Source organism: Saccostrea echinata, unplaced genomic scaffold (genome assembly GCF_033153115.1).
Source record: "Saccostrea echinata isolate AGI-Se365-2 ecotype Australia unplaced genomic scaffold, CSIRO_AGI_Sech_v1 ptg000010l, whole genome shotgun sequence".
Classification (NCBI taxonomy): domain Eukaryota; kingdom Metazoa; phylum Mollusca; class Bivalvia; order Ostreida; family Ostreidae; genus Saccostrea; species Saccostrea echinata.
In genome coordinates this window covers 10,456,648-10,477,448 of record NW_026889759.1, presented here as the reverse complement: position 1 = coordinate 10,477,448, position 20,801 = coordinate 10,456,648, and the positions used below count along the sequence as shown (strand labels likewise).

Below are 20,801 nucleotides of genomic sequence, written 5' to 3'. Positions count from 1 at the left end.
TCAATATTGTTTTATTACATAATTTCATTTCAACCAACAAAAATATGTATCACTTTTCTGATAATTTGCTTATGTTTCAACTGTGAACTTGCTTTCTTTCTCTCTTTCTCAGCCTTTAACGGAAATTGTAAGGAAGATGTAAAAATGAATGATTGCTAGTTAAAAAAAAAAGTTTTCATATCAAATGCATGTAAATGATTTCATCTTTTTCCCTACAAATACTTGTTACTGAATGATAGGTAATATTCATCAGTTTTACACACAGTGTAACATCACAGAGTATATAACTTAATGCCTAGTTGTTTTGGTTCCACAATCTTCTGAGCACTGTTAAAAGACAGAAGATCTATTTTTCTGATGCAGAAATGAAAAGTGCACTGGAGTCATGTGATTCAACAATGAAAGACTTGGTGCTGCACATTTTTTTGTTTTGAAGATGGTCTCAAGAGAAATGAAATCCTTCTGTATTAAAACTATTTAGCAATCTGAAAAATAATGAAATAACTATTTGTGTAAATGGCAAAATCACCAAGAATTGATTTGATAAGTTATTTTGATGAATTGCTATTTTGATAAATTGCTCTTACGCCAGAAAGTCATCAATGTCCATTGACCGAGCTCGTTTCTTGTCAAAGTCTTCTTTCTCTAATATTTCTGAAACTTTTTCCTTTACATCAAAATCAGGGGCTACAGGCTACATGAATAAAAAATAATGAATTAAAAACCAATATATATTTTCAGGGATGGGGTCAATTACACAAAGTAATTAAATAAAATTGCAATTACTTTGCCAAATTCTTCAATCAGTCGTTATAATCTAAAATAGCACTACTTAGCTTTTTCCTATTTGACAATGTCTACAAATACTGCAGCTACTTACAATAGACTTCAGAGAACAGTGTGTCCTATAATTCTTCTCCAGTAATTCCAGCACTTTGGAAAACCTGTTGAATACAATATTTCCATGTCCTCAACACAACAGTAACTTTCACACTGCAGTATAATTCCTTTTGTATATTGTAATACATATGGTGAACTACATAATGCAATGTTGTAAAAATGTACATACTTGAAAGAAGCCCCCAAGGTTTTGTTTTTCCGCGAGAAACAGATCCTTACGAGTCCATCCCATTCCTACCAAAAAAAGACACATATACTTTTAAAGCAATGATAAAAAACGACTTACAAGGATCAGCTTTTACCAAATCTAACTGAAAACATTACAAAGATGCTAGAGAAAATTGTGTCATTTTATATATGTAATGAATATCATATTATTGTATTTATTCATGGTAAAATAAACAGAACTAAGACAGAAAACCTAGAAATTAAAATGGAGGGAAAAACAATTTTGGGCAAACAGACTGAAAATATAACATTATATTAAAAACATATATTCAGTATAATTATGCCTGTATTCAATGGAGTAAAAGAAAAGCAATTTAAATTTGAATATTAACAATCTTTGCATACAAAATTAATACGAGGGTTGTTAAAAAAGTTCGCGGACACATTGATTTACGGAAAATCTATTGTGTACTGTGAAGTATGACTTATGTCTGATTAAATTCCTATCTTTTGTTTAATAGTATGTAAAAAATCAGGTCCATTTACTAAAACGTTGAAAATTTACAACAATTTTTACTATGCGGTCATAGGATTCACGGAGCAATCACTCGACGTTAAGTGAAGTGACAAACAGATTTCAAACCCATTAAGCTTTTTCATAGTTCTAAATATCTTTCATTTCTTTCGACTTTTCTCGTCTTTTTTCTACTTAAAAATTAAATATCTATATCAAGACATGTTACTTTTCTTCTATAAAGTCTTTTGTGCTATTTCGGATATTAGTGAGATCGCAGTTAAGAGATCAGATATGGAAACAATGCAAAATCCATAGGCGATAAGTGGGGTATTGAGGTATCGATGGAGTTGATCATTAAAAATGTTAATCCTTCCATTCTGAAAAAGCTACTACCATTTGAATACTTTTGTCCTTTGTACATGTAGGCAATTTTCAGCAACATCTAGAAGCATTTTAGTCTATTTTTAGACATTTTCCTGTCTGCAAATATAATTTTTTAGTAGCTCGGTGCTCCATGACGTTCAATGACGTTCCCATTCTTGGCTTTGTTTTTACGCGTTGATTATTTGTAAATGGCTATAAAACAGTCATACAACCTCCAATTTAATTCAAAATTTCGGCAAGTGACGTTTTATTAATACTGTAGCGACAGGTAAAATATCATAATTCTTTCTGCGCTACAACTGTGCAATTTTTAATTTCAATAAAAAGTCTATGTAATGTATACGTGCGAAAAAGTAGCATGCTCCGTGAAGCATGTTTTATCAAAATAATATAGCTGTATATTTTTTAAGGATCACCGGAAAACAACAAATCTTTGTATATTTATTGGAAAATAGGTAAAGTTTTTATCTGGAGAGTTTAACCGGTTTCATGGAAATAGCGCGCTCACAATAGAACTTGTCCGCGAACTTTTCTAACAACCCTCGTACATTGCTTAAATTGGCTACCGATTATTGCCTATGACAACATATCTGAATAGACTTTTCCCAGTCTTGAAGAATTAAGTATACATTACTTATGTGTAGTATGGCTTTAAAATCTTAACAATAATATCAAATGATTTATGCAAATAAAATATTTCAAATGATTTTTTTGTGCCCTCCTGGAAAAGTGGGGCACATTGCTTTGCACCTGTCAGTTGGTCAGTAGACCAAATGTTGTCCTCTCAATATCTTGAGAACCCTTTACTTGACAGGCATCAAACTTGGTGCACTGGTAACCTCTTAAAAGTATATGACCCCTACTGATTTTGAGGTTACGAAGTTAGAGGTCAAACTATTCTAGACAAAAGAAGATCTTGTATGCTCAATATCGTAAGAACCCTTTGATAGAGACTGACAAACATCAATCTTGGTACCCTGGTTCCAATTGACTAGTAGATGAACACTGTAGATTTTAAGGTCACAGGGTCAAGGTTAAGGTCAATCTAGACATAGAAATATATTGACTGCTCAATATCTTTGGAACCCTATGCTTGACAGACATCAAACTTTTTAAAATACACTGGTTCCCTTTAAGGAGTAGATGACCCCAATTGTTTTTGAGGTCACAAGGTCAAAGTATAAGGGTCAGACTGGACATAGGAAGAGATCGACAGCTCAATATCTTGAGAACCCTTTGCCTGATACACATGAAACTTAGTTTCCCCTAAGAGTAATTGACCACTGTACCGGTAGATTTTGAGGTTACAAGGTCAAGAGTTAAACTACTCTAGTCTTGACCGCTCAATATCTTAAGAACCCTTTGCTTGACAGACACTAAGCTAGGTACACTGGTTCCCCCCTTAAGGACCCCTTTGATTTAGAGGTCACAAAATCAAAAGACAAGGATCAAACTGGACATAAGAATATATTGTATGCTCAATATCATGAGAACCCTTTGCTTGACAGACATCAAACTTGGTACACTGATTCTCCTTCAGGAGTAATTAACCCCTATTGTTTACGAGGTCTCAAGGTGAAAGGTTGGGGTCAAACTAGACATAGAATGGTATTGAATGCACCCTTTCCTTGAGTCAAGGATCCTGACAGACATCAAACTTGGTACACTGGTCCCTTGTTGATTTTGTGGTCACAAGCTCAAGTGTCAAACAGCTTAGACATTACACAAAGGAAGACATTGTCAGCTCAGTGTCTTGAGAATATCTGCTTTACAGAGATCAGTTTTGACACTGGTATCCTCTAAGAAGTAAATTACCCCTAATAATATTGAGGTCTGGTAGAGATCAACTTTAGTATTATCTTTGGCCCTAACCAGTAGATGACCAATTTTTTTCCCTATCATTAGGGAAATTCTAAATTTAAAGTTGTTCCCTTTTTATTATTGCCACATAGGAGATAACATTTCAATTAAATGCATTATGTACCTGAAAATTGATGGGAGGAGGTGGGTTCCTTGGCTCTATTCTGACAACACTAGATTCAACTTTTGGAGGTGGTCTAAAGTTGTTTTTGCTAACCTGTTTAATATTGTACATATGTGTAACTGTTATTTACAAGAACATGGAATATTTTTTAAAATTAATTTTAAATATACAGTTGAACTTCATTATCTTGAACATTAATATCTCAGATACCAGGGATATGTCAAAATGATTTGGTAGTCCCAACCACTTTTTCTATAAGTGTTTAAATTTTGTTATCTCAAAACCTCAGATACCGGTATCTCTGTTAAATCTTGGTTCTGTCAAGTTCAAGATAGTGAGATTTGACTGTACATGTAAATCTAATTTTCATAGCCATTGATTAAAAATGTACAAAACTGAAAAAAAAATGATGTCTTTTAGCTTTGAAGTCACTTTGAAATAAAAACTTGGTATGATTAATTTACACACCGGGTAACAATGTAAAACTTTCTATGCAAAATTTCAACAGACCTTCATTAAATGATCGACCCGTGCCAGCAGCTGTGTATTTACTGAAAGCCTACAATATAACTTATCACCAGGCCGTGCTACCAGTCTTTGGGCAAACTCCCTCTGAAACATCAATACAGCACACCTGCCAGAAAAAAACCCACAAAATTATGGTTAAAACTACCTTCTATGGTTTGCACTTTTTAAGCATTATTCATGGATGTCAGCAGTTTCCACAGTAATAGAAATAAAATCTTTGTGGCATTTTAAAGTGAATCTTTAAAAATTTCTAACACCCATTTATATCTGTTTTCTTTGTGGATTTACCTGAATGAAATATACAATATTGTATTCAATATAGAAGAGGAGAAGTCATCATTTCATACCTAAAGAATGGCCTGTGTAGCAACAACTTGAAAACAAACGGAGAGGATATCTGGAAATACAATAATAGTAAAATAAACCTTCAACAATCAATATTTCATTCTTATAAATCTTGTGCATTTAAAATTTTCTGACATTGTTGGATATGTTAATTTGATAATCTAGTACATTCAGATCCCTGATGTTTTAGAATAGATTTCCTTTCAGAAAATTTTTGTCAGGAAATTTATTGTTACCTGGTACGGCAGATTAGCTACACAGATGTCAAAGAACGGTAGTTCAGTTCGCAGGACATCACCGACTATCAGATGGAGTTTGGTCTGGTATGGCCTAAACAGCAGAAGAAAAAAATCATACTGAAAAATACTATGGTTTTGGGGGTGGTTATTTATGCCCCGCCATGAATATGGCCGGTGCAAATAGTGTTTGCCATGTCAATCTTCTGTCATTCCGTCTGTCTTTCCATCATTTGCATTTAGCTCAGTTTGTAGGAAAGTATTCAAAATATTTTTATCAAACTTTATATGCTGATACATATTGATGAGGACTATTCACATCACCATGAACATTTTATGACCTGGACCTTTCCTCTGACCTTACTTAACCTCACTTTTTTGTGTTTAACTACGTTTCAAAGAAACTATTCAAAATATTTATTATAAAACCTTATGTGCTGATACATATTAATGAGAGTTTTTCAAGTGCATCAACATTTTTTGACCTTGACCTTTCCTTTGACCCTGACCTCACTTTCCATAAAACTTGTGTTTAGATAATTTTCAAAGAATCTATTCAAGATATTTTTATTAAACCTCATATGCAGACACATTTTGGAGAGAGCAATTCAACTTCATCACCATTTTTTGACCTTGACCTTTTCAAAAAAAATTGTGTTTAGTTGCTTAATTATTTATTAAGCTATTATTATCAAACCTTACATGCTGATATACATATTGATGAGGGCTTTTCAAATTCATCAATTTTTATTACCTTTCCTCAGACTTGACCTCACTTCTCTTAAATTTTAGCTTAGCTAAGTTTCAAAGAATTTATTTGAGATATTTTTATCAAACTTCATATGCTATTGTATATCGATGAGTATTACTCAAACTGCATCAAAATTTTTTGACCTTGACCTTTCCTTTGACCTTGATCTTACTTTTTCTAAAATTATTGCTTGGCTTAGTTTCAAACAAAAGTATTAAAGATATTTTTATCAAACCTTTTATTTTGATACATATTGACAAGAACAATTCAACTTTATCAACATTTTTTAACCTTTACCTTATCTTTGAACCTGACCACATATTTCATAAAATTGTGTTTAGCTACATTTCAAAGAAACTATTCAAGATATTTATATCAAACTTCCTAATGTGACATATTGATGAGAGTTATTCCAATGCATGCATCAACATTTGTTGACCTTGTCCTTTCCTTTGATCTTGACTCACTTTTTGGCTCAGTTTCAAAGAAACTATTTAAGCTATTTTTATCAAACCGTTCATGTTGACAGATACACATTGTCAAGATCTATTTAACTTTATCAACATTTTTTTTTACTTCGACCTTTCCTTTGACCTTGACTTCCCTTTTTTTCAAATTTTTGTTTAGCTCAGTTATAAGAAACAAATCATGATATTTTTATCAAACTTTATTTGCTGATACATATTGATGAGTGCTTTTGAACTGCATCAACACATTTTTGACCTTGACCTTTCCTTACCTTGACCTAAATATTTTTAAATTTTGTACTTAGCTAACTTTCAGAAAAACTATTCAAGATATATTTATGTAAACTTATGCACTAATACATATTTTGGTGAGAATTCATCAACTGTGTCCAATTTTGTTTTTTACCTTGACCTTCCCAATGACCTTTGACTTTACTATTTATTTTGTATAAAACTCAGTTTTAAAGAAATTATTCAAGGTATTCTCATCAAACTTCATACCCTTATACAAATTTTCATGTTACATTTCTAATGAATTCTGGGCAGGGCATTAGTGTGCTATGGACATACTTCTAGTTTTTTTTTTCCTCCTTCAAATGGAAATTCCTTTTCAGCACACCTGAGCTGAGAGCTCAAATGAGCTTTTCTGATCACATTTTGTCTGTAGTCTGTCTGTCTGTCCTTCTGTAAACTATTCACATTTTCAACTTCTTCTCCAGAATCACTGGGCCAATTTCAACCAAACTTGCCACAAAACATTCTTGAGTGAAGGGGATTCAAGTTTGTTCAAATGAAGAGCCATGCCCACATTCGAGGGGAGATAATTCAGAATAGTGAACATTTGGTAGCATCCTTTAAAAATCTTCTTCTCAAGAACCACTGGGCCAAAAAAGTTGAAACTTACAGACAACCTTCTTTACATAGTGTAGATTCAAATGAGGGTAGGGTGGGCCACAATGGGGGACCAAAGTTTTACATAGGAACATATAGGGAAAAACTTTAAAAAATCTTCTCAAGAACAGCAGAGCCATGATAAGTCATTTTGAGTTGGAAGCATCCTCAGGTACTATAGATTCAAATTTGTTCAAATCATGACCGCTGGGGTAGGGTGGGGTCACAATGGGGGATCAAAGTTTAACACAGAAATATATAGGAATCATTTGAAAAAATCTTCAAGAACAGCAAAGCCATGATTGGTAATATTTATATAGAAGCATCCTCAGGCAGTGTAGATTCAAGTTTGTTCAAATGATGACCCCAGGGGTAGGGAGGGGCCACAATGGGGGATCAAAGTTTTACATAGGAATGTATAGGAAAAAATCTTTTTCTCAAGAAAAGAGGGATGTTTAGTAATATTAATATGGAAGCATCCTCCAGTAGTGTAGATTCAAGTTTGTTCAAATAATGACTCCCGGGGGTTGGATGGGGCCACAATGGGGGGTCAAATTTTTACAAAAATAAATAGGAAAAAATAACTTCTGCTCAAGAACAGCAAAGCCATTTGTTATACTGATATGGAAGTATCCTCAGGTAGTTTAAAATTCGAGCCCCCCCCCCCCCATGTAAACTTTTCAATACTGAACTGATTTATGCTTTTTCCTAGCCAATGTGCTCAGGTGAGCAATGTGGCCCATGGGCCCCTTGTTTAGAAAATATTATAAATGCTCAATGTCAGAAGTTACTAATATGTTCACTAGAAAGACATCATTATTTTATACACTGATTACCAGTGGTTACACATCCTTTCAGCAGTCAAACTCAAGCACAACTTAAATTGTTATTTATTGCAGATCAGATTAGATTAGATCAGATTTCAAATCAATTTTTAGTCTATTTGAATCTGCAACAAGTAACAATTAAGTCTTGAATAATTATATATAAATTGTACAAATCCCTATTCACAATTTTTCTTTTTTAAAATTTTAATGGAGACAAAATTGAGACAGAAAACAAAGGGAATCCTAAAACCATGCTATTTTCCTCCTGTTAAGTACTAGCATAAGACAAGGGTTTATACATTTTAAGTGCAGCTCTCTATACTCAAGAGGTGGGAGAAGTTCAAATTTTTAATTAAAATTCCCAATCTTTTTTTGTTTTGATTTAGTAATTTTAAAGCCCAAGAATATTTGAAAATTTCATAACTTTTAACATTCTCTATGGAATGTGTTATTCAATAACTGTGTGCAATTTATCAAACAGTATAACAACAAAGGAAGAAGTCAGTGTGAGTACTGGTGCTACTACATGAAAACTTACGTTCCTTGAACTCTTTTTTGTAACTCGGCTGCCAGTCGTGGGTCAATTTCACATGCTATTACCTATCAAAATATGAAAACTTTGGAAAACAAGAGCATTATAAAGTCTAGAATGTTTTAAGGGACAAGCATTGCTTGTAAAGGCTTGTGAAGGCTTTGCCATTAGGAGATATTAAACCCCTTTTTTTTAATTGAGATCAAACATTCATTGAATATAAAGGACAATTGTCTTTGAAATAGTGTATGATACAAAAAGTTCAATAGAAATCTAAAATTTAGAAAAATTGTATGCTCAGGAAACAGTAACTGTGGCCCTGAATAAGACCTTGTTCTACTCTATTATAGTCTGTACAACATGAGTGTTCCGCCAAGTATTAAATGACAGCAAATAAATTTTGACTTGTTTTCAAAGAAAACATCTTTAAACATTTAAGTTTCATCATTTCCAAACCAGTTTCAGACAAACTAGATACATACAACTTGAAACAAATGCATATGACATTTTTCAAAATCTACAGAAAATTAGAATGTAAATTCCTGTCAAATGTGCAAGAAAGTCATCATTATTTCCAGAGACTAACCGAGTGTGATGCATGATTAATTATGTTCATATTCTATATCATTACATTAATGATGGCAATTAAGCAACAAAAATGAGGAATTATGATGGATTCCTTTCCAAAAATGGAGGCCACTTTTCTAATGTTCAATGAATCAATCCCTGTAGACTTTGAAATTGTCAATACACTAGTTGAACTAGAGAGTTTCTATCAAAGCAGAAAGTTGGGGGAAAAATTGATCTTTTGCTCAAACCTAGTTTGAAATCTCAGGAATTCATTTATTTTCAGTTATAATGCAAAAAAGTGATGATGTTGGTACCCTGGGACAGATACACTTGTCTATACCTTTTTAGTCTTCTCCAGTAACTTCATTGTCATGTTACCTGTCCCTGGCCCTACCTCCAGGACAACATCTGTTGGACGAAGTGCAGACTACAAAAAAAAAATCATAGCAGTTCACAGCTTTTTTATAATTCTATTTACCATTACAGTTTATATATATTGCTATATTAATAAGTTGGTTTACTTAACCAAGATCTGCTGTCAAGTAACTACACACAAGTCTATATCTTTCCACGAAATATTGAACACACCTGTATCTAACAGTTTGACATGCTTTTGAGAGGCAGAAAAGATTTTCCAAACTACAAATTTTAACAAAGTATTTTCATCTACTTGAAACAAAGTAAGTAGAATTTTTTTATGCAAAATCTACAGAAGAACACAACTCTTCAATCTACATGGTATGATCCTATTCTTTACAACATAATTCTTGCAGTTATGTAGATGCAGTGATCGCAAGCTGCAAACTCTTAGCCATTGAAGGATGAAATATGTACAGCATATGTTGAACGAAGTGTTACAAAACTTCAATAAACTTCTAACACATGCACACTTAACGTCATGTTATGTATAAAATTTTGGCATGCTCTTTAGCACATTAAGGATTGAATACTTAAATTTCTCCTCTTCCCCAACACCAAGAAAAAAATTATTTAAATGATTAGGTAAAGAAGGCGAACAGACATTGAACCCAAATTCATAAAATGTGTCATATTCCATGTGTATCAAATATATCTATAATACTATACTTAGATGTCAGATTGATTATGTAATTCTTCAGAGATCATTGAGTTTGACATTGACAAAATACTGACCTTGGGAACACCCATTTTTAAATGAGATTTGACATTTCTTTGTATTACAAGTGCATCACAATATTTTACCTTGGGGTTGGCTACAAAAAGTGCTATGAATGCATTCAACACCGTGCACTCATCTATCACCATCAAATTACTGGTGCTTTAACTTTAGCAATTATACAATACTTATGATGACAATCTAGCAAGTATGTTTAAATTCTGTGTCTAAGCCAACCAGACTGTTTTATATGTGACTGATATCTCTATATATATAAATATTTATTATATGCCTTTTTTTAACCATGATTCTTAAATGAATTAGTTTGTATCTAGTTGGAACCAAATCCTTTTCAAGTTACATGTACGTAGCTAGTTTAAGTTTTCTTCATCTGCATACGTGTTTGCGTTTCTAAATTCTTTATTCTAGATAGACAATGAGGGCTTCCATTTAGAAGTGACACTTGTAATAAAAGGAAGATGGATGAAGATATAATACATTTATACTAGTTAACTAGCATATTTAATTAAGAGGAAAAACAAAGGGCTCTCCCTACAAAACATTGTGCATCTTCTACCAGTAAACTCTTGCTGTCACTTTTGTAAAAAACAATCCAGAACATGACATTGCAAAAATGTTAACTTAAATAAATCCATGTATGAAAATAAAGTAAAATTGGAAAAAATTCAACATGTGTTGACATCTTTTTTATAAAGGTTATTTTATCTGTAAGCCTACTATTCTTAGGAATTTTACATGTGGTTTATATTGTAACTAATATTGATGAAATGTCAGAAATCAAACTGATTTGTGGTTTGCTAATGATTATAGGAGGCCCTAATCTATCATCATCGTAATGAATCCAGCTCTCTCACAGCTGAGATTCTATTTTTTTTTCTTTCTTTCTTTTTTTTTTGTTTTTGTTTTTGTTTGTTTTGTTTTTTTTGTTTTTGGTGCAGAAGAGCAACATCACATATAAACTGATTAACTCTTTATCTTTCTTCTTGCATAAAACTGATGTGACATCACCATGATCACAGATTAATTGTTTCCTTTAATGACACACTGCATCTTTCCATATAATAAACTAGAAACAAACCAGTTTCTAAAATAGTCCATTAAGTATTTGAAAAATTGATAAACATTGAATTAATTGCCTTTAGTAATAGTCGCATAATGCTGCTATTCATGATATTACTTTGGAAATATGGAAAACTGTTGATGATGATGACCGTAAGCTCAATCAAAGCTCCATCAACTTCAGTCGGTGGAACAATATGCTCCTTATTTGAACCACATTCCTGGGACAAATGGGGTCTGGTCTCTTACATTAAATGCATTATCATTAGACTCTAACTTGGACGAAGGAGTCCCTTTGGGCTGTGACGCTATTGATCTTTTTGTTCACGAACAGAGCAGAATTCGTAATGAACCCATTTTATGGCATTTTTCTAGAATGGCATCTCTGTGTATAAGAAATCCAATCTTCATACATACAATTAACTTCAGCAAATATAGGCACAATTTGATATCCAGAGATGTTGTCATGGAAACCACAGGGTTTTGATTGATTTCCATGCTATGAGTGGCATGTCTCATTTTTTCCTTGAAAAATGATCAAAAATGAAAACCTATTTGACAATAAATTTGCTGAAAGATGTAGAATCTATCAATCACCATAAGAAAATGCGTAAGCTGATTGAAGAGACACTTAAAATAAAAATTTAATGCTATGAATTGAATGCTTTTGTTCTACTGGGATCAAAAATAGAGGTAGTATAAAAACAAACTAAGGCAATTGCTTATACATGTATGTGTATCTTTTTGACCTTAAGAAATTCATTCTTGGAACATGTACTAGTATTCACTCTTTTTGATGATCAGTAACTTTTTGTTGTACATTGTAATACATTCTTATGATGTAAAGCATGTTTCATTGCTATTCCACAGGATTTTACATAGCAAACCAATCACTATAGAAGTAAAGAATTTTTTTTTATTAGAATAAATCTGTCTATTTTTTGCATCAAAATTGACTAGAGCTAATTGTACCGGTAACTGTTAAAGATGTTCTCCAAATGGCTCCCTCACTCTTTTTTGGTACCCAATCCCCTACAAGCTTCATTAAACTAGGCAATACTTTTGTATTATAAATCTACACATTATTTTCCTAAGTATTTTATCTGAAAACAACAATGGTATAGTTGTATGAGTATTAGCCAATCAGTTTTCACCGCACAAGCATATGTATGGGTTTTTTTTCCCCTTTTTTCAGATTTCTCTAGAATATATCTTCTTATAGTGTCTCGCATTACATGTATATACTTTTGTGTTACATATCAAAGAATTTAATTGACAAATAAGAGAAAACCATCAAGTATTAGCTGATCAGAATTCAGCATATTTGCATTCTTGTCCTTGCATTCAAATGTCATAATAGGAACAATTATATTTATCTATATTCTAAATTTCTTGTTTTGTTGAAATTTAAGAAAGTTATAGCCATATATTCAAATCTCCGCTAATCAAATTGCAGCATACATTAAAAATGTGTATTTTCAAGAATTTTCATATATACCTTATGATAGAAGCTCATATTACCTGTTGATACCTTTATTGTAAATTTCAAGCATTTTGTCAAAAAGCAAAAAAGTTTGAGATTTTTGTGACAATCAGAACAAAGCATACATGCATGCACCTGCTTTCATAGTATTAATCCATATCAACTTGTCTACACTACTGGTACAATGTTATAAACCGATTTGCAAACATTTTAATTATATCTGTCATTTCACTCATCGCAAGCGCATGCATGTGCGGGCAAAATGACCTTAGTTTCGCACATCTACACAACATGCCTGTTAACACTAAAAAGGTTTCACCTCAATTGGATAAGTTATTTCCAATAAAACTTAGGGACAAAAAAATACTGGAGAAATTTTAAAGAGACTGTAAAAACAATTTGTTCCCAAATTTCTTCTGGGAAAATAAACTGTCTGAATTGTTACGTTTAAATCAAGTGACGAAGTTTCCTGTCTTAATACTGTGGTTTCATAAATTATCGTGAGAATTTGTTGTGGTTTTGACCTGAAGAATACAATTTTGTTGACCTTTAAATTCATGGACAGCATCATGATCTGAGTCAACAACCAAAAAAACCAAAAAATTGGTGTTCAAAAATAAATCACAGAATTGTTTCATAGTTAAAACTGCAGAGTTCTTTGCATGATGGACAGAAATATCTATCTATGGATTTTTTAAAAAAATCCCTTAAGTTTACTCAAAACCCCCATGTCAGCAATATATTCTGGGGGATTATTGTGTTTCTATCCAAACTAATACTAATCAATATGATAAGTCTTGTCAATCTTTATTTATGATGAAAAGCACCCAAAAGTATTACATCCTGTCACGAGTGAAATGCATTACAGTTCTGCTCCAAGAAGATAACAAAAGAGAGTGAAACATGAAATCCTACTCCATTCTAGTCAAACTTCTGAACAGTGCTTGAAGAAAATTTAACAACTGTATATTGACATCTTAAACAATTGCAGGTAAATCTTTCTTAATCAGTCTAATCCAAGGAGTGTGCCTCTATAAGGAAAAGTTCTCTCACACGATCTTTGATTTCAGATAAATCAATAATTATTACTTTTCTGGAACATAATGTGAAGAGGTCATTTTAACAGCATGCAAGATCTACAGAAATAAGAAGTTCAGACCTCTTTAAACAGAAACACTGCCAAAAGAGAAAGAAGGTCTTATTACTGCCAGAGACCCACTCAATAATACAATAGTTCATATCTTTAATCCAAAAGTGCCTTATAAGTACAAAGAGTACAAAGATATAACAGTTTCCTTTTCTCCAAGTGAGTAGAAAATGCAGACCACTACCCAATTTTTTGTTACGTGTACCAATTTCTTGGCACTACTACAAACATCAGTAACCACCCCCCCCCCCCCCCCAAATCATACTCACTATCTTGGTTTTTTTTCTTCTATTTTAACATTCATTCGAACCTGAGATTATATCCACTGCTAGGTTGCCAAAACAATATAGTTTGTAATATTTGTTTTAAAGAATGAAAATCGTTGCTTTTCATAGTTTGCATAATGTGATTGATTGAGCATGCATTTGAACTGAATTACATACATGTATTTCACTATGGACCACATTTCACTGTACATGTGTACTTGTAGGGGGAACACTTTCTTTGGGCATTCTGGTGTTCTCCTCAGGTTTTACTTGGCAAATCTCAAACATAAAAAGAGTGTCTAGCTCTCACACACTAATCATCTCTTCCTCAAGTTTATGTTCATTTCAAGTGCATATTCGCTTCTAGTCACTTCAAATACAGGCAGACTACATCAGGCATTGGCAAAAGGTATAACTTTATCCTTTTTTTTAATGAAGACTGCATCAGATATTCATTTTAATAGTCTACAACTATTCCTTAAAAAACCACTGATTTCTTTCTATATTTGTTAATATCTTCTTTTTTTTTTTGTTCTTTTTAATAACGAGTCTCTTTTGAGTTACTTTGGGTCTTTACATGTATTAACCAAACTGTACAGTTACCTTCTCTATCATACTATTCACCACCAAGGGATTTTTCAGGATATGTTGACCAAATTCTTTGTTAAAATTAATTCCTGAAAAGAAAAAAAAAACAAAAATTTAAAAAAATCTTTCATTGAAGAGTGGGTAACTAATATACAACTTATACTGATTCAAATCAGGTAGATTTCTCCTCACCCCCGAACTCCATCCCTTCTCCATCAATATTAAGAAATAAATCACAAAGTGTAAGCAAGGGCCAGTGTCATAATCAATTTTAATTTTAACTTTTGCATTTTGTATTATAACTGTGCTTTGTTTCTCATTATTCCTATCATCTGATGATCTCTTGTTGATCCTTTAAGTTTTGAAATAATGTGCTTCATCAATCAGTTTGATTTTAATGTTTGGCTAGACTTTATATAAGGTGCTGTTTGTTCTGTCTGAGTGGTACATGTTTTTCTAATACAAGTGACTGTAGCTCCACAGTAATCTCCATTGATGTGTAGTATAGTTTGTTCATAAGTTTGTTTGTGGTGACTGAATCTCCAGTCAGGTTTCCAGCATAATAATACCTTGCATTGCTATTGGACAGACAATATGGTGGCAATCTGTACTCTAAGCTGAGGTCAGATGTTATTTGGAAGATGGGTTTCCTGTGGTTCAGCATTAGCACTTTGGTCAATTATGGATGCAGGAATCAAAAACTTTGTGACATAGTGCAGTGTGCATGGTCCTAGTAAGCTGCATCATGTTGAAGTTTTATGGAGTGGATAGTATGAGTGCATCAGACATAAGTGGATCAGACGTGGATGCATCAAATGTGGCACTCAATTGGATTTTTATCATTACTTAAGACTTTTTTTTTCTTCTGTATATAATTTTTTAATATAATTTGTAAACAATAAAAATTAAAAAATGTTTTCATTGATCAAAGCCATGTGGAGAATTGACAGGATGTTAAATCTGATGTCAGTAGAATTTGATTCACAAAAGCATATGGTTTTTCAGAAGGCTCACCTGTTCATTGAAAGCATGTCACATGGGGTCATTTGAGGTCTGTTGATCATTAATGTTGGTCTTAGTTTAACAACATGTTTTGTGTAATGCTTGATCTCAATATATGTGTTAATGTGAATTTTCTAGAGAATGTTAGTTTAACTATATTTTCATCCTAAATCATATGGTCAAAATACACAAAATTACAAATACATAAAAATATAGAAATTATTTTTTCATGGCTTAGTAATAACAAGTGCAGTGAGTGGCACGAAGTGTAACCTGCACTGCGAGGTCTAACGACAACACCTTGGTGAAGAGATAATTCAAACTTAGCACATTATCCAAATGAATTTTTTTTCCACAGTAACCTCTGGACCCACAATCCTTTGCGAATTGCATCTCACCACTAGCTACGTTCTCGCAATAACAACAAAAGTTCAATAAAAAAATTAACTCACCTTGATTTAATGGATATTACAAATAAATAGAAGATTAAACATATTTTATTAAATTAGCACTGTTCAGACTTCATTTTGGTATTGCAACTTACATATGTAACGTCAGAGTCTAGACGTACCAGATGTCATGTGCAGTTTGAAGAGACCGATCTAAACTAAATTTAAACTGACTAGGTATCTGCGCTTGCCCTCATGGTCACACCGTCAACATAATACCAGTGCATTTATAAGACCTTGTCAGTGATAGTATACAGGAAAAGTAATTCCTAGAGGCTATTATATATATTAGGGCAAACCTGTTAAAACTGATCAAAATGCTTTGGAAAACTCTTATTACTGTATAATAATCAAAGACCTGAATTATTTACAACATAATGAAATAGATTCAGATAAAAAAAAAAAAACAAGATGTGTTTGTGAAACACTATGCCCCCGATGGTAACACAATTCTGGAGTGGGACGTAGACTACAGTGCAATAGTTATGGCCAATGTTTAAGTTTTTCAAATGTAGGTCAAAGGTCACAGTTGAGGTCACATGATCAAAAATTTCTGTACCAATGGAAAGGTCTTGTCATAATGAACACTCATGTAAAATATTAAAGCCTTATCCCTGACAGTGCAATAGTTATGGGCTAGGTTAAAGTTGACAACAGACAAACAGACAGACAGGACAAAAACAATATACCCCCAGGATCTTTCGATCTGGGGCCATAAAAAGGACACAAACAAAAGGACACAAACAAACAAAGTTCTAAAATGTAGGGGTGTGCAATATTACCAATATATCGGTATATTGCAATATTAAACCCAAAGATAATATATTGCAATTTTTTTTTTCAATACCAATATTGACGATATGCTAACCTGAAGTATTACATAAATATGGTGTATCGGAATTCAAAACTTAGTTACTCTGTGACTTTAAAGTTTTTACGAGTTGATGGTATCAACTCATGTTATGTGACTTGTAAGGGATTCCCCAATGTATCGAAACTAATCACATTTTTGTTTAAGTATTTTGCGTACGGGTTCTTGTATAATATTGGTTTATTTACATTTTTTAATAATCTACAGAACAAGAATATGTTTCCTGATATGCTTTGAAGTGTTTATAAACGTAAATACACATGTAGTTATTATTAATTTTATTGGAATTTGTGTCCATCCGCAAAAGAAAATAGTGTTAGGGACATGCGGTCAACAAAAGTTACATGTCGTGCAAACAAAATTTTGATTTATAAACCAATACATGTTTTATATAATAAGAAGTATTTTGAAAACAGATTTTTAAAGAAAATTCACAAAATTGAATATGGTACAAACCAGGTTATTTTTAATAGATTGACGTGCTGGTGGTTTATAAATAAACTTATTCTTGCGCTGTTATGCTAATGAACAGAGCAGTTTTCCCGCGTTAGTGATGAATCATTCAATACAGAGAACACTGCCTATGTTTGTAAACAAAGTGAGAAGTTTGCAGTAAAGAAGGTCGAAGTAAATCAATTACTAATCTCAAACGGAAGAAATGAGCTGTGCCAATAAAAACAATTTTGAAATTAAAGTTCCTATTTCTTGTGCAAGCAATAAAAGATTTCGATTGCTACAAGGGTTAGATTTTTTTAGCAGCAGACAATTTTGTGCTCTAATTTCTTTTTCCCTGTTAAAAACACTGTCTTCCACAATCTAGATCTGTTTCACAGGAAGCTTTAAATGCAGCAATGGTCACTTAACACGCCTGTGATTCTTATCTCATTAATTGTCGGCACTACACTGGAAAGTGGTTTCCTTTAATATGTCCAGCCGTGTTTTGCTATCAGATGCTGACCATGTTATAAAGTGAATTAATAGTACTGAAGGCAATAAATTTAAAAAAAAAAATAATAATAATTGGGGTGTTACAGATAAATTAAATGTGAAATGCATATTTATAAATGTGAAGAGATCAAGAAATCAAATTAATTCAAGAGTAGATAGATCATGTAAATAATCAATATCATGCCATTGTGATCAATTTAAAGTCTTCAGTTGAAAAGCCGAAAGAATTGAAATTTTTTAACGTGCATACTTGTATCAATGAAAGTCAAGTAGTTGAATTTCAAGAAAGGCTAAACCAAGAGAAATGATATATAAAATGTGCATATCAATTAAAGTCAAGTAGTTATATTTCAAGAGTGACTACATCAAACGAAATGACATATAAAATGACCATTTAAGTTAAAAATGTCAAGAAGTTCAATTTCAAGAGTATAGCGTAATCAAGAAAATTAAAAATATTTATTGTGCATATCAATGACCATAAAAGACAGGGGGTTGAATTTCAGGAGTGGCTAAATCAAGAGAATTGAAATATCATATGTGTGTAAATTTTGAAAGACAAGTAGTTGAATTTCAATAGTAACTAAATCATGAAAATTAAATTATGTGATATACATATATAAATGAAAGTAAAAGATAAGAATTTCAAGACTGGCCTAATCACGAGAATTGGAACATATTGGTGTGCATTGAAAATGTCGAATTGTTTGTCAATTTAAGAAAGCAGTGAAAATATTCAATGAGCATGTTAATGAAATAATTCAATCTGCGTGATTTGTAAATAATAATTCCCTACTTGTAATACTATTTGTAGGTTTTGCCTATTAGTTTGAGATACGTGTGTTTAAAACTTTTTTTTGTCTACTTAGTTAATTTAATTCTGTAATATGATTTTACAACAGTTGTGCCATTCTTTTTTCCCTATTTGAAATGTTCTAGTCACATGATATATAATATTTCTGTCAAATGATATCGATTCCCCAAAAACTATTCTCGGTAGTTTTAATGATGATAGTCTCTGCTCTGTGACCATTTCAATGATGGTATCCATTAATATTTTGTAAAAATACAAATTAGTTTAAATGTAAGCTACATTGTCATTTTACGAAAAATCCCAAAACTAACTTAGTATTATTTGTTTTCTGTGTTTAAAGGTTCGATCTGTGATAAATTATTATACATTCCAGTAGATATTAAAAAAAATAAATATACATGTTAAGAATACATGATGGAAAAGGTGTAAATAAAATATGATTTTATTTATCAAAGAAAACAAAAAGAAATGATTTTAATGTGATAGTTTTCATCAATGCACATAATATCATATAATCCATATATGGACTAGAGACCTAAACTCATTTAAACATTATATAATCAATACCATCAACTCGTAGTAGTACTTTCAGTACTTTGATTTTGTTTTTGTTTTTTGTTATAAACATTGCTACAGTGTTTAAAAATTAAGAATGGAATAAAAAGGATTAATATATATCATGAAGATAACATTGTAAATTTAAATCAACAACAATTTTTTAAATATTATTCCGGAATACTTATCCAGTTGACAGCTAACATTCTCTGACGTTAAACGATCAGAACCAAGCGTGGGTATTTTGGTTTAACTTGAGTGAATAAAATACATGTCTATCCAGTTAACTTCAAACTTTTTGACAAATGGACAGCTATGTAATATATCGCAACATATCATCAAATATTGCAATATATAGCAATATAATTTTTCTGACGATATCCACTCCTACTAAAATGGTTTCTCTACATAAAATGTACATCACTTCGGAGATGAAATGTACTAAATCCTTACAAAGTGACATACTGATACTAAAAAAAATAATGAAACATTCCTTTACCTTGTTTTTGAACATCTTGGTGTACTCTTGATTTCTTCGACACACGTTCTTTGGGCATTTTTAAGATTCTGAAGTGAAAATCATCAAAATATGTTTACGTCTGACATGTGTTTCCGGTTGCAATCAATAATATGAATTCTGATCCCGATTGATATTCAGTTACAACGTTAATAAAGTGGAATATACATGTATATTGTAAGGTATATATGTTTTTAGTTTGTCCATACTTTCAAGTTTTTAATCTTTTTTCTGTAGGCCTGCAATGCAATTCTACCAACATACGATTTATTTGTGTCGTATTGCAAAGAAATTATCAACTGTTGTGAAATTGAAAAAAATAAATTTATATTTAATACATATTCATCTTTAGACCTATATATACATACCTAATTTGTAAGAATCAATTCACCATCTTAAATAGGACAGATGGACATTATCAAAGTCATTTTTCAATGTCATGTCCTAAAAATTTCATTAATGATCATACGGAACTCGTAAAATTTCACATCATGTGAAATCTTCGGTAAAAATCATTCTAATTCTACACATAAGTACTCTAAAGTAAATATCCAAAAGATGCTGGAATGGTGTTAGAGTTTGGCGAAAGGTTTTTCAAATGTAGGTTAAACTCAAGAGGTCAAGAGATCATAAATGTTAGAATCCAAAGAATGGCCTTGTTAGAAGGAATGTGAAATATGAAAGCACTCACACCAAATATTCAAAGGTTATGGTCAATGTTAAAGTTTTCATAGATTTTAATATGGATACCTTCATCAATCATACACGAATCAAGACACACAATTTATGGCAAAATACTATATTATGTTGATACCAAACTGGAATTTCGGCCAGTGAAAGGGGGGT

General features: G+C 32.0%; 1 protein-coding gene across 1 annotated transcript; it reads right to left on the bottom strand.

The window, feature by feature from the left end:
• On the bottom strand, positions 1 to 20,052 carry LOC133184372 (probable dimethyladenosine transferase). Its single transcript, XM_061319420.1, has 12 exons — positions 19,938 to 20,052; positions 14,815 to 14,888; positions 9,441 to 9,527; positions 8,537 to 8,598; positions 5,063 to 5,156; positions 4,829 to 4,878; positions 4,464 to 4,587; positions 3,954 to 4,046; positions 1,070 to 1,134; positions 881 to 944; positions 588 to 694; positions 1 to 485 (listed from the first exon to the last, which is right to left on the bottom strand). Exons 1-12 carry the CDS (start codon positions 19,993 to 19,995, stop codon positions 443 to 445), a joined length of 921 nt encoding a protein of 306 aa, XP_061175404.1. The 5' UTR covers positions 19,996 to 20,052; the 3' UTR covers positions 1 to 442.
• Between the last annotated feature and the right edge of the window lie 749 nt (positions 20,053 to 20,801).

What these genes read in the sequence shown, in the direction of transcription:
- LOC133184372 (XM_061319420.1), bottom strand. Translation starts at nt 19,995, where the DNA reads ATGCCCAAAGAACGTGTGTCGAAGAAATCAAGAGTACACCAAGATGTT. An exon ending in TGAATAGTATGATAGAGAAG is followed by an intron (nt 9,528 to 14,814) that starts GTAACTGTACAG and finishes TTTTTTTTGTAG; the next exon opens with TCTGCACTTCGTCCAACAGA. An exon ending in CTCCTCCCATCAATTTTCAG is followed by an intron (nt 1,135 to 3,953) that starts GTACATAATGCA and finishes TTTTTTTGGTAG; the next exon opens with GAATGGGATGGACTCGTAAG.